The sequence below is a fragment of the Mangifera indica genome, chromosome 18 (assembly GCF_011075055.1).
Source record: "Mangifera indica cultivar Alphonso chromosome 18, CATAS_Mindica_2.1, whole genome shotgun sequence".
Lineage (NCBI taxonomy): Eukaryota > Viridiplantae > Streptophyta > Magnoliopsida > Sapindales > Anacardiaceae > Mangifera > Mangifera indica.
The window spans coordinates 12,033,061-12,046,367 of NC_058154.1; the positions used below are offsets into that span (position 1 = coordinate 12,033,061).

Sequence of the window (13,307 nt, forward strand, 5' to 3'; positions counted from 1 at the left end):
AGAAGAATCAATTGAGAAAAACAAAATTTACTAGCTATAAGAACACCCAACAATACAAGCCAAAACTTAATGCCTTCAGCTAAATAATTCAAGCCATTTTCACAAACCAGACCCTTTGTCCATAGGCAAGATTTTTCCTTTTCCTTCATTAGAGCTAATGTGTCTTTCATATCTTGACTTGCAATCTCCTTTTCCATATTTTGAGCTTCGCGTCATTAAGGTATTTAAAATCTAAACGGGCTATTCTCTGTTTACAACCTTTGAATTAATTCAACGTCCTCATCCTCAATTTCGCTTTACATCCCCTTTGTCCTTTTAGTTGAATATTTGTATGATACTAGTGATGGTCTCATACTTCGAATCCTGAAAGCCTAAATGAACTCTTCTCTTTGAAACCTTAGACCTCATATCAAATCTTCATTTGGCTTCGTATGTGTCCTCACTTTTTTATTTCTCCTTACTAGTTATGCAAGATTTTCGCTTTCTATCCTAAGAGCTAATGCGACCTCCTCATTTTGGCTTTCAATTCCCTTTCTCCTTACTTGATGCTCGCGTCCTTCATTTTTATAAAACTAATGGGTTATATTATTGTTACAAACTTTGAGTTAATTGAATCACTCGTCATCATTTTGGCTTTTCGTATCCCTCTTATCTTATTCGTAAATCATAGTTTGATACTAGTGATGGTCACATACTTCGTGTATTTTTCTTAACTGTCTGTACAATCTTTTTCACTATTTTTTCATTATACAATTTTAGCCAAAAATTTATTTTAATACATATTTACCCCTGTCTTCGACTCTAAGAGCCTAAGGAAAATACATTTGTCTACTCTTTAAAAAAATTTAATCCGAGTTTAGATCTACATGCTATATTTATTTTACAAAAAGAAAAATCCATCAAATTACATTGAATCTATATTTTTTTTGTTCAAATTACTGGAAAAAACGAAACTGTAAAAATTTAGAAAATTTTCGTGAGGTAGGCCAGATGGTAGGCTGGCCAACCTACCATCTTATTGTGAAATTGTTAGGTCAGTTTTTCCTAGGACCCGACCTATCACTTATTTCGTATGAACTTTTGGTAGGGCGGTCAACTTAGCACCTGGCTACCACTTAAAATGTGGCAGGTCGGGCCAAGTCTCAAACCGACCGACCTACCTGACATACCCCACAAAAATTTTGCAGGTTTCTATAGTTTTATTTTTTTCCAGAGATTTGAACACAAAAATATTAAATACAACATAAACTAAAGTATTTTTTATATTAAATAAAAATACAATTCATCAAGAATCAACAAATTAAAAGAGCACAAAGTGAAAGATATTTCACTGCTAAAGGATTTTCAAATTTCTAATGAAATAAGAGCATTTAGATCTATACTTTCTTAGAATCCAAGACTACTATTAACTTAGATTTTGGCTAAAATTGTATAATAAAAAAAAATTATGAATAAAATTTTATCAATCTTTAAAAAATTGTTTAAACTAATTTTTTCCCTTTCCTATCTATACTTAGAGCAAATATCGCACCTCATCTCGACTTCTTGTCCTCCTACGCTCATACTTGATGCTCATATCCCTTGTCCTTACACTTGAATTTATATTTAATACTAATTAAAGGTTTCATATATTGTATCTAGAAAGCCTAAATGAACTTTTCTCTCTACAATCTTAGAGCTAATGTCGCATCCAAATTTGGCTTCCTATGAGTGTCCTCTCACATCCTCACACTTGTATTCTACTTACCAATCGAGTAAGATTTTCCCTTGCCCTTACACTTGAATCTATTTTTAATACTAATAAGGTTTCATATTTTGTGTCTAGAAAGCCTAAATGAACTTTTCTCTCTACAATCTTAGAGCTAATGTCGCATCCAAATTTTGGCTTCCTATGAGTGTCCTCCTCACACTTCTATTCTACTCACCAATCGAGTTAAGATTTTCCCTTTTCCATCCTTAGAGCTAATGTAGTTCCTCATCTTGGTTGTTTACCCTCCTCCTTATATTTGACATTCAAGTAAATTATTATGAAATCTCAGTTCTGGATTCAAGACTTTCTGCCACCTATGTAGCACTGTACATCTGTCCAGTCCTTGAAACATTCTGCTGGAAAACACAAACTACAATTAAACCATGTGTATATATATAAAAGAATAACAAAGGATCAAGAGCAAAACACACAAACTTCAATATTCATACCAGGAGATAGCAAAACACACAAACTTTCATATTCACACCATGCGTATATAGACCATGTGTGTACGTACAGACCAGTCCTTGAAACATTCCGCTGAAATACAGACAAACTACAATTAGACATGTGTTTATATATAAAAGAATAACAAAGAATCAAGAGCAAAACACACAAACTTCAATATTCATACCAAGAGATAGCAAAACACACAAACTTTCATTTTCACACCATGCGTATATAGACCATGTGTGTACAGTACAGACCGGTCCTTGAAACATTCCGCTGAAAAACAGACAAACTACAATTAGACCATGTGTTTATATATGAAAGAATATCAAAAGAATCAAGAGATAGCAAAACACAAAACTTCCATATACCAAGAGATAGCAAAACACACCATGCGTAAGCACTGTACATTTTTCGCGTCCCTGAAACATTTTGCTGAAAAACACACAAACTACAATTAGACCATGTGTGTATATCAAAGAATCAAGAGATGGCAAAAACAAAAGCTCCCATATTCATACCAAGAGATAGCAAAACACACCATGTGTAAGCACTGCACAATTGTCCAGTCCCTGAAACATTCGCTAACTAAAAACACACAAACTGCAATTAGACCATGTGTGTATATAAAAAGAATATCAAAGAATCAAGAGATGGCAAAACACAAAAACTTCCACAGTCATACCAATTTTCTTCCGGTTCTTTCTCTTGAATCATTGAAGAGTCTTCGCTCAATATCTCATCCTGAACATAAAATGAAAAACCATCTTGCTAATAAAAAATAAAATAAAATAGAATTGAACAGTTTGTGCACATGTGTAAATCATCTCAAAAATAAAGCTAATAATGAATGGTACAAAATCCTTATGCACTATAAAATATGAACGCCAGTATAGTTTCATGGTCTCTCTCTGATGGAATCAGATTGAATAGTCATTATGTGTAACAAAAAGGTAACATGCAATGAAGCCAATATTTTATATCATCATAAGATCACATAAAATAAAATTTTTGAATCTCAAGGAAGATGGAAGGACATTGAAAACCTAAAGAATGGCAAAAAAAGCTATAGATAGAAAGTACATATTCACCTCTTCCAAAGTCCATTGCCCTTTTGTGGAATGCCCTGTGAGGCCAGTAGTCCTCCTATAAAAGAATTAATATAATGTCAGGATTACAATAATAACAACTTACTGATTAGTTTACTTACGAAATTATAATATCAAGATTAAAATCATTCATTTATACACTAAATGTGGAAGAGAGTACAGATTGTAAATGTTGATTAGTAGTCATGTCTATTTTCACTAAAAGAGTAAAGCAAGCCCAAAACAAACTTAAAACAGCTTAAAACTTAAACCTGAACTAAAGAATGTTATAAGAGGTTTAAAAAACAAATACACAATGCAATAATAGTCAAGACTGAAAAAAGAATACTAATACATGACGCTTTTAAAAAATTACCTATGCCAAGATTGCATTCTCTGACCACCATAACAAAGTTGCATACTCTAAAGGAGTAGATATTATCCTTCATTTTCCATGGTTGCTTGTCAAAAAGATAAAGCTGCATACCCCAATTCCTACTTTGTGATGATTTTCCCCTGTATATTCTCTCCAAATCATTATAAATCAACCAAAAAATAGTAAAATTTTGGTTGCACACAAAACTGCAGGCTGACATGAATAAGAAAAGATGTAATCAGAATCAACAAACAATGATTTCGTTTTAAAAGTCAGGCTGACTATTAGAACTCCAATGTGAGTAGAGAGAAAAGTACTTCTTGGAGAACATAATCTAAAAAGCTTAACATAAATCAGCAGTAATTTTGCAATTCAACATAGAAAGATAGTAATCAATAACATAAATCACCATCAAAATGAAAGATAAATCATACCATAACAACTAATATCACAAATGGCATTCCATATACCTTGGCGCAAAATTAACCAACCAAAGGATTAATAGCACAAATAATTGCAACAAATATATAAACCAGCTACTCTCATCTAATATTAACCAGCCCTAGTAATTTACTACTCATTAGTCCACAAAAGTTTCAGCTATAAGGATTAATAACTCCTTTGTAGACACAGCCAAACAAATTATCAAGTTTAGCTCAGAACTAAAATGATCGATTCAAGTTTGATTAATTGATGAATAGTAATATTGAAAAAGAATTATTGAAGAAGAAGAATCAATTGAGAAAAACAAAATTACTAGCCATAGAACACCCAACAATACAAGCCTAAACCTTCATGCCTTCAACCTAAATAATTCAAGTCATTTCTCACAAACCAGCCCCTTTGTCCACTAATGCAAGATTTTCCTTTTCCTTCATTAGAGCAAATGTGTCTTCATATCTTGACTTGCAATCCTCCTTTTCCATATATCTGATGCTCTCATCCTTAAGTTATTATAAAATCTAAACGGGCTATTCTCTGTTTACAACCTTTGAATTAATTCAACGTCCTCATCCTCAATTTGGCTTTACATCCCCTTCGTCCTTTTAGTTGAATATTTGTATGATACTAGTGATGGTCTCATACTTCGAATCCTGAAAGCCTAAATGAACTCTTCTCTTTGCAACCTTAGAGCTCATATCACAACTTCATCTTGGCTTCGTATGTGTCCTCACTTTTTTATTTCTACTTACTAGTTATGCAAGATTTTCGCTTTCTATCCTAAGAGCTAATGCGACCTCCTCATTTTGGCTTTCAATCCCTTTTCTCCTCATACTTGATGCTCGCGTCCTTACATTTTTATAAAACTAAGTGGGTTATTTTATTTTTACAAACTTTGAGTTAATTGAATCACTTCATCATCATTTTGGCTTTTCGTATCCCTCTTATCCTTATTCGTAAATCATAGTTTGATACTAGTGATGGTCACATACTTCGTGTATTTTTTTTAATTGTCTGTACAATCTTTATCACTATTTTTTCATTATACAATTTTAGCCAAAAATTTATTTTAATGCATATTTACCCCTGTCTTCGACTCTAAGAGCCTAAGGAAAATACATTTGTCTACTCTTTAAAAAATTTTAATCCGAGTTTAGATCTAAATGCTACAATTTATTTTACAAAAAGAAAAATCCATCAAATTAAATTGAATCTATATTTTTTTTGTTCAAATTGCTGGAAAAAAACGAAACTGTAAAAATTTAGAAAATTTTCGTGGGGTAGGCCAGATGGTAGGCTGGCCAACCTACCATCTTATTGTGAAATTGTTAGGTCAGTTTACCTAGGACCTGACCTATCACTTATTTGGTATGAACTTTTGGTAGGGCGATCAACTTAGCACCTGGCCTACCACTTAAAATGTGGCAGGTCGGGCCAGGTCTCAAACCGACCGACCTACCTGACATACCCCACAAAAAATTTTACAGATTTCTACAGTTTCATTTTTTTTCCAGAGATTTGAACACAAAAATATAAATACAACATACACTAAAGTATTTTTTATATTAAATAAAAATACAATTCATCAAGAATCAACAAATTAAAAGAGCACAAAGTGAAAGATATTTCACTGTTAAAGCATTTTCAAATTTCCAATGAAATAAGAGCATTTAGATCTATACTTTCTTAGAATCCAAGACTACTATTAACTTAGATTTTTGGCTAAAATTGTATAATAAAAAAAAATTATGATAAAATTTTATCAATCTTTAAAAAATTGTTTAAACTAATTTTTTCCCTTCCCTATCTATACTTAGAGCAAATATCGCACCTCATCTCGACTTCTTGTCCTCCTACTGCTCATACTTGATGCTCATATCCCCTTGTCCTTACACCTGAATTTATATTTAATACTAATAAAGGTTCATATTTTGTGTCTAGAAAGTCTAAATGAACTTTTCTCTCTACAATCTTAGAGCTAATGTCGCATCCAAATTTTGGCTTCCTATGAGTGTCCTCCTCACACTTGTATTCTACTTACCAATCGAGTAAGATTTTCCCTTGCCCTTACACTTGAATCTATATTTAATACTAATAAACGTTTCATATTTTGTGTCTAGAAAGCCTAAATGACCTTTTCTCTCTACAATCTTAGAGCTAATGTCGCATCCAATTTTGGCTTCCTATGAGTGTCCTCCTCACACTTGTATTCTACTTACCAATCGAGTAAGATTTTCCCTTTTCCATCCTTAGAGCTAATGTAGTCTCCTCATCTTGGTTGTTTACCTCCTCCTTATATTTGACATTCAAGTAAATTATTATGAAATCTTAGTTCTGGATTCAAGACTTTCTGCCACCTATGTATGCACTGTACATCTGTCCAGTCCTTGAAACATTCTGCTAGAAAACACAAACTACAATTAAACCATGTGTATATATATAAAAGAATACCAAAGAATCAAGAGCAAAACACACAAACTTCAATATTCATACCAGGAGATAGCAAAAACACACAAACTTTCATTTTCACACCATGCGTATATAGACCATGTGTGTACCGTACAGACCAGTCCTTGAAACATTCCCCTGAAAAACAGACAAACTACAATAAGACCATGTGTTTATATATAAAAGAATAACAAAGAATCAAGAGCAAAACACACAAACTTCAATATTCATACCAAGCGATAGAAAAACACACAAACTTTGATTTTCACACCATGCGTATATAGACCATGTGTGTACAGTACAGACCGGTCCTTGAAACATTCCGCTGAAAAACATACAAACTACAATTAGACCATGTGTTTATATATGAAAGAATATCAAAGAATCAAGAGATAGCAAAACACACCATGCGTAAGCACTGTACATTTTTCGAGTCCCTGAAACATTTTGCTGAAAAACACACAAACTACAATTAGATCATGTGTGTATATCAAAGAATCAAGAGATGGCAAAACACAAAAGCTCCATATTCATACCAAGAGATAGCAAAACACACCATGTGTAAGCACTGCACAATTGTCCAGTCCCTGAAACATTCCGCTGAAAAACACACAAACTGCAATTAGACCATGTGTGTATATAAAAAGAATATCAAAGAATCAAGAGATGGCAAAACACAAAAACTTCCACAGTCATACCAATTTTCTTCCGGTTCTTTCCCTTGAATCATTGAAGAGTCTTCCGCAATATCTCATCCTGAACATAAAATGAAAAACCATCTTGCTAATAAAAAATAAAATAAAATAGAATTGAACAATCTGTGCACGTGTAAATCATCTCAAAAATAAAGCTAATATATGAATGGTACAAAATCCTTATGCACTATAAAATATGAACGCCAGTATAGTTTCATGGTCTCTCTCTGATGGAATCAGATTGAATAGTCATTATGTGTTACAAAAAGGTAACATGCAATGAAGCCAATATTTTATATCATCATAAGATCACATAAAATAAAATTTTTGAATCTCAAGGAAGATGGAAGGACATTGAAAACCTAAAGAATGGCAAAAAAAGCTATAGATAGAAAGTACATATTCACCTCTTCCAAAGTCCATTGCCCTTTTGTGGAATGCCCTGTGGGGCCAGTAGTCCTCCTATAAAAGAATTAATATAATGTCAGGATTACAATAATAACAACTTACTGATTAGTTTACTTACGAAATTATAATATCAAGATTAAAATCATTCATTTATACACTAAATGTGGAAGAGAGTACAGATTGTAAATGCTGATTAGTAGTCATGTCTCTTTTCACTAAAGAGTAAAGCAAGCCCAAAACAAACTTAAAACAGCTTAAAACTTAAACCTGAACTAAAGAATGTTATAAGAGGTTTTAAAAAAACAAATACACAATGCAATAATAGTCAAGACTGAAAAACGAATACTAATACATGACGCTTTTAAAAATTACCCATGCCAAGATTGCATTCTCTGACCACCATAACAAAAGTTGCATACTCTAAAGGAGTAGATATTATCCTTCATTTTCCATGGTTGCTTGTCAAAAAGATAAAGCTGCATACCCCAATTCCTACTTTGTGATGATTTTCCCCTGTATATTCTCTCCAAATCATTATAAATCAACCCAAAAAATAGTAAAATTTTGGTTGCACACAAAACTGCAGGCTGACATGAATAAGAAAAGATGTAATCAGAATCAACAAACAATGATTTCCTTATAAAAGTCAGGCTGACTATTAGAACTCCGATGTGAGTAAAGAGAAAAGTACTTCTTGGAGAACATAATCTAAAAAGCTTAACATAAATCAGCACTAATTTGCAATTCAACATAGAAAGATAGTAATCAATAACATAAATCACCATCAAAATGAAAGATAAATCATACCATAACAACTAATATCACAAATGGCATTCCATATACCTAGGCTTTCTCAAAACCTTGGGCGTAAATTAACCAACCAAAGGATTTATAGCACAAATAATTGCAACAAATATATAAACCAGCTACTCTCATCTAATGTTAACCAGCCCTAGTAATTTACTACTCATTAGTCCACAAAAGTTTCAGCTATAAGGATTAATAACTCCTTTGTAGACATAGTTTGGCTCAAATCTAGAACAACCAATTCAAGTTTAGCTCAGAACTAAAATGATCAGTTCACGTTTGATTAATTGATGAATAGTAATATTGAAAAAGAATTACTGGAGAAGAAAAATCAGTTGAGAAAAACAAAATTACTGGCCATAGAACACCCAATAATACAAGCCCAAACCTACATGCCTTTAGCCTAAATAATTCAAGTCATTTCTCACAAACCAGCCCAACCAACCTTATCTTAAACCACCCAACTACCGATCATCCACCTAAAAACCAAGAGCACCAAATATTATCGAACTCCAAAATAGGGGAATCGACAAAATAGAACCAACGACATCAATTGTTTAGCTTGAACTCCAAAATAAAACATAACAAACACTTTATATGAAACAACACTAGGATCGGCTCCTCCCAAGGTAAGCCTTACAATTAGCCAAAGACTGTCCTAAACTCAAACTATTTTTCTTATTTCCGTGCACAATCTTAGCTCTTTTCTATATATACTGCCCATATGTATGTACCATACATGTTTCATAACTTTCCATTCCCATATATTTCACCAAAATAGATGAGAACAAGTGGTTTTCAAAGAGTGGTATAATATTAAGATTAGATGATAATAATAATAATTAATTAATATAATAATTATGATTATGTTAGGATAGAATATAATTTAATTAGGATAATATTTATTAGGATTATAGACATTATTAGGATAACATTATTAGGATAATATTATTAGAATATTATCTTAATATTATTTAATTAGAATAAAATTTATCTATAATTATAATTGATGAAGAGTAATATTTAAGTGAAATAAATGGTATTGGGAAGCTATGGAACATGTATGGTATGACTGAAATTGGATCGAGGAGTTCTAAAACATGTGTGTTAAGTAAGAAAAGTATGTATAAAAGGGAGATAGAATTGTAAAAAGAAAGAAGAAAATAGTCTCTGAGTTTAAAGCAGTCCAACTTCTCTTGTTGCCAAGATTATTTCAAAATAGGATATTTGTTTTGTTTTAGAGGTTCCTATCATCTTCAAATTAAAACAAAAATGAAACAATATTCTAAAGCTATTAAGAACATAAGGCCTTAGAGGGGTTTGTAAAGGCAACAAGATAGTATACAAGAAAATTTTAGAGGTTCCTATCGTCTTCAAGGAATGGTACATTTTGTTCCAACTAAAAATGTTTGTCATTGGTCAACCTAAACCAAAGGTGGGTATGGATCTATTCAGTGATCTATACAGAATTGATATAGAGGTACCATAATTCGTGAGTAAAGAGTTCATTTATATAGCCTATAAATGTGGAAAGTAAGGATGTATCGAGCTCCCTTTCCTCTCAAAAGTGTGAACCCCTTAAACTAATAACCACATCAATTTTCTACTTCAATTAGAAATCTTTTCGAGCTTCTCACACTCTAAAAATAGTAATGAAATAGTATAGCAACATCATTCACAACAACAAAAAATAATAAGAATAGAGATAATCCTCTTTCTGCATAACATGGGCAGATTGCAGAGTTATATGTAATTTTGAATGTATAGCATCAAGAACCACTGAAATACTAGAAATAAATCAAAGAAGTAATAATAATAAAAAAGCATAAAAATTAATTAAACAAAGTGCATATGCTAAATGCATAATTAAGATACTTAAATTTTAACCTGCACCCCTTGATTCAACATCTTATGTTCCAAACTGTATATCACCTCGTCTTCTTCAGACGGTTTCTAAAGTGTCATCCAATACACCTCTTAATAGACACGCTAGTTCCATCAGCAACAACAGACCACCTGAAAAAATATTACCAAAAACATAGGAAATATACCAAAAAGGAAGTTTTAAGGGAGAACAGAAGGAAAGGGAGATTTTCTCCTCAAATACATCTAACCTGGAAAAATAAATTTAAGGAACCATTTTAAACATTTGTTAAATACTTCACGTTATATATATTCAGCCACACAAGTATTTATTAGACATGGCTAAAATTTTTTCAAGAACTAAGATAGTATTGGAAGGGCTTGCTAGGTACAGCGGTGTAATGTCACCCAACCCTGTCAGCTATTGGAATAGAATGGGTATGCATACATACCAAAGGAATAGAATCCACAGCATTGACAATTGCTGATGCCAACCACACAGCAACCAATGCACCACTTCCATATAAAAGAACTGAATATGTGCATCTCTAGAGTCAACCTGCAAAGTATTTAATAAATCACCAATATAAACAAGTCATTCATTTGCCATTAACAAATTATAATAATAAATAATTTAAAATAAAAAAATTATTTGAACTAGGTAGCAGTCTTTAAAACATGTTTTTTCAAATCATAAATACCAACTGCACCACAACAATGTTGTACATTAAAGTTCTTCGGTTAACATGCTTTTTACACACACATTTCATTGTCCAAGAAATTCATCAATAAGATAAAAGCAAAAATTATAATCCCAATTATAATATCCTAGATTTGATAGACCAGTTTGCATTCTTAATCATTATTCAACAGAATTAACGACTTAATTGCATAGGAGTCTATAAATCAGAAGAGCATGCAACCGCCTCACTCAAGAACTTCATAAAAGGACAAAAAGAAAATTTTATTAACAGACGAAGTGGAAGAAAATAGTCTAGAGATAGAAAGGCGTCTCTGACTAAACTTAATAGGAAGAAGCAAACAAACAAATCATTAAGAGATTCCAACAAAACCCGAAAGGAATCTTTTCAGTTGCTCGGGTAACCGCTCAGGATCAACTTTCATTAAACAATACATTTAGAAATCATCATGGCAACCAATTTGCAACATTGGTGATGAAATTCAGAAACCCTAATGAACTCACCTTACGCAGCTTCAAGATTCTTAATTTAGAAGAAGTCGATGTGGGAAGGAGAGGAAGCGCCTTTGCAGATCCAAAGTGAAGCAAGAGAAGAAACTGATCTGCAAGTATAGTTTTGAAATTAAAAAGATCAAAGAAAGAGATACTGAGAAAGAAAGAAACGGATTCAAAGGGGCAGGCAGGCGAAGGATATTCAGTATGATTGGTCTGATTTAAACACATGGAAACCCTAACCAACGGCCATTTTTTTTCTAAAAAATCTTAGAACGGGCATATTTTCACTTCTTATATATATCAAGCCCACCACATGATATTTGAAAAACCGAAGAATGAAAATTAAAAAAAATCCAAATCAAAGATATTCCCAAACTCAGCATCCCCAGTTGGGCCCACCGCATATCAATCGTTATGCATATTGGGCGGGCTTTGTCTGTATGGAAAGGATGAGCGTGTTAAAATCATTTAATCATTTAATATTAAAACTAACGGGACAGTCTTAACGTGGGCCGAAGGACTATTTTCCACCCAGAGTATGCGAAATCTCAAAGTTTCCCTATTAACTTTGAAAATACTATTTACCCAGCTATGACCGGTTAAATTTAATGAAACCCTAACCCCTAAAAATTTAATCTCATTTTCCCTCTTAAAAGTTTAAAAACTAACATTTTATTTTCTAAGCCAAGTTTGAAAAGATTATATTTTCCCCCCTAGGTGTAGTTTTCAAATCCGTTCACTTTTTCTAGCACCATCGCCAGCCGTCTCTCCCTCCCGACAGTTTCTCTTCCACCAATAGCCCGTCTCAACTCCACCCCAACTCATCCAGGCCTTCCTAATGATTACAACAGAAGTAGAGTACTAATAACAACCAATGATTTTAATGTTGGCTATAATTGGGACGCCCATCAACTTGAAATAAAGCGACTATCAGAAGAAAACTTTGATTTCACGTGACTGAATTGATAGACTGATTATGTAACGGCAAAATTTTCTTATGCATTTGTTGTCTTATCTCTAGGTTATAACAAGGCTATTTTCAATTAATAACTTCCTATATCTTAGTGAAAGTTGAATCAAACGAAACTTATTATGGGTTATGAAATTCCTTCATGGAGTAAAATGTTTTTGGATAGGAACTAGAATAAAAATTTGTGTACTTGACGAGTGCTAGTTTCGATTTGGATATTTTGTTCTTTCCTAGTTGTTGACATTCAAAAGTGTTGTTCACATTTTCCGGAAAATATATAAAATATAACAATTATCCTTTTAAACTTGTCTGAGATTTGGAGGGCACAGTGTAATTTTATTATATAAGTTGTAGAAGGTTGCTTGAGATTTTACTCGGCATGCATAAATTTATATGCAACATAACATGTGTTATGTTATTTCACACATGATGCCACGTTATTTTTTATAGGTGGCGTTAAGGTATCAGCCATAGAAATTTTTAACATCTAACAATATTTTGAATAAACCCTTCAAGGTTATAGGATTTGTTTAGGATATATGCTTCAAGATTTCCCTCTCAATGGATTCTGATCATATTTTATTCTCATCCCATATTTAAACTTTAACTGTTTAGCATACAAGATTTTGGGCCATCGGAAGAGGATTTTCGATGACCAAGAAGAAGTTTCTGGCATCGAACTTTATGGTCAGAATAGAGGTAAATAAGGGTTTAATGTTTTCTCATGCTTTGATGAACGTGTAACAGATTTTTGATGCTAGAGATTGCATGTTGATTAAGAAATATGTGAAAGCCAAATTATGGATAAAATTATTA

At 32.5% G+C, this 13,307-nt stretch overlaps 1 protein-coding gene, 1 long non-coding RNA gene and 1 pseudogene across 13 annotated transcripts in view; all 3 read right to left on the reverse strand.

Moving 5' to 3' along the window:
• The window catches only part of LOC123202167, a 49,821-nt gene that overhangs the window by 15,465 nt on the left and 21,049 nt on the right, over positions 1-13,307 (reverse strand). For 2 of the 12 annotated variants that reach the window (XM_044617971.1, XM_044617974.1), the window contains one exon: positions 8,029-8,169. In XM_044617971.1, the coding sequence (XP_044473906.1) occupies positions 8,029-8,169 (141 nt within the window). Of the gene's footprint in view, positions 1-3,664; positions 3,805-6,637; positions 6,708-6,786; positions 6,879-6,939; positions 7,004-7,089; positions 7,154-7,251; positions 7,310-7,655; positions 7,711-8,028; positions 8,500-13,307 lie in introns of those variants that run through there. The other 10 variants (XM_044617980.1, XM_044617982.1, XM_044617978.1 and 7 more) reach the window with 10 other exon arrangements.
• LOC123202172 lies at positions 2,271-2,636 on the reverse strand. The gene is made up of 3 exons (XR_006498935.1): positions 2,592-2,636; positions 2,409-2,492; positions 2,271-2,290 (listed from the first exon to the last, which is right to left on the reverse strand). It is a non-coding gene; the product is annotated as an uncharacterized LOC123202172 (long non-coding RNA).
• LOC123202518 lies at positions 11,419-11,482 on the reverse strand (annotated as a pseudogene).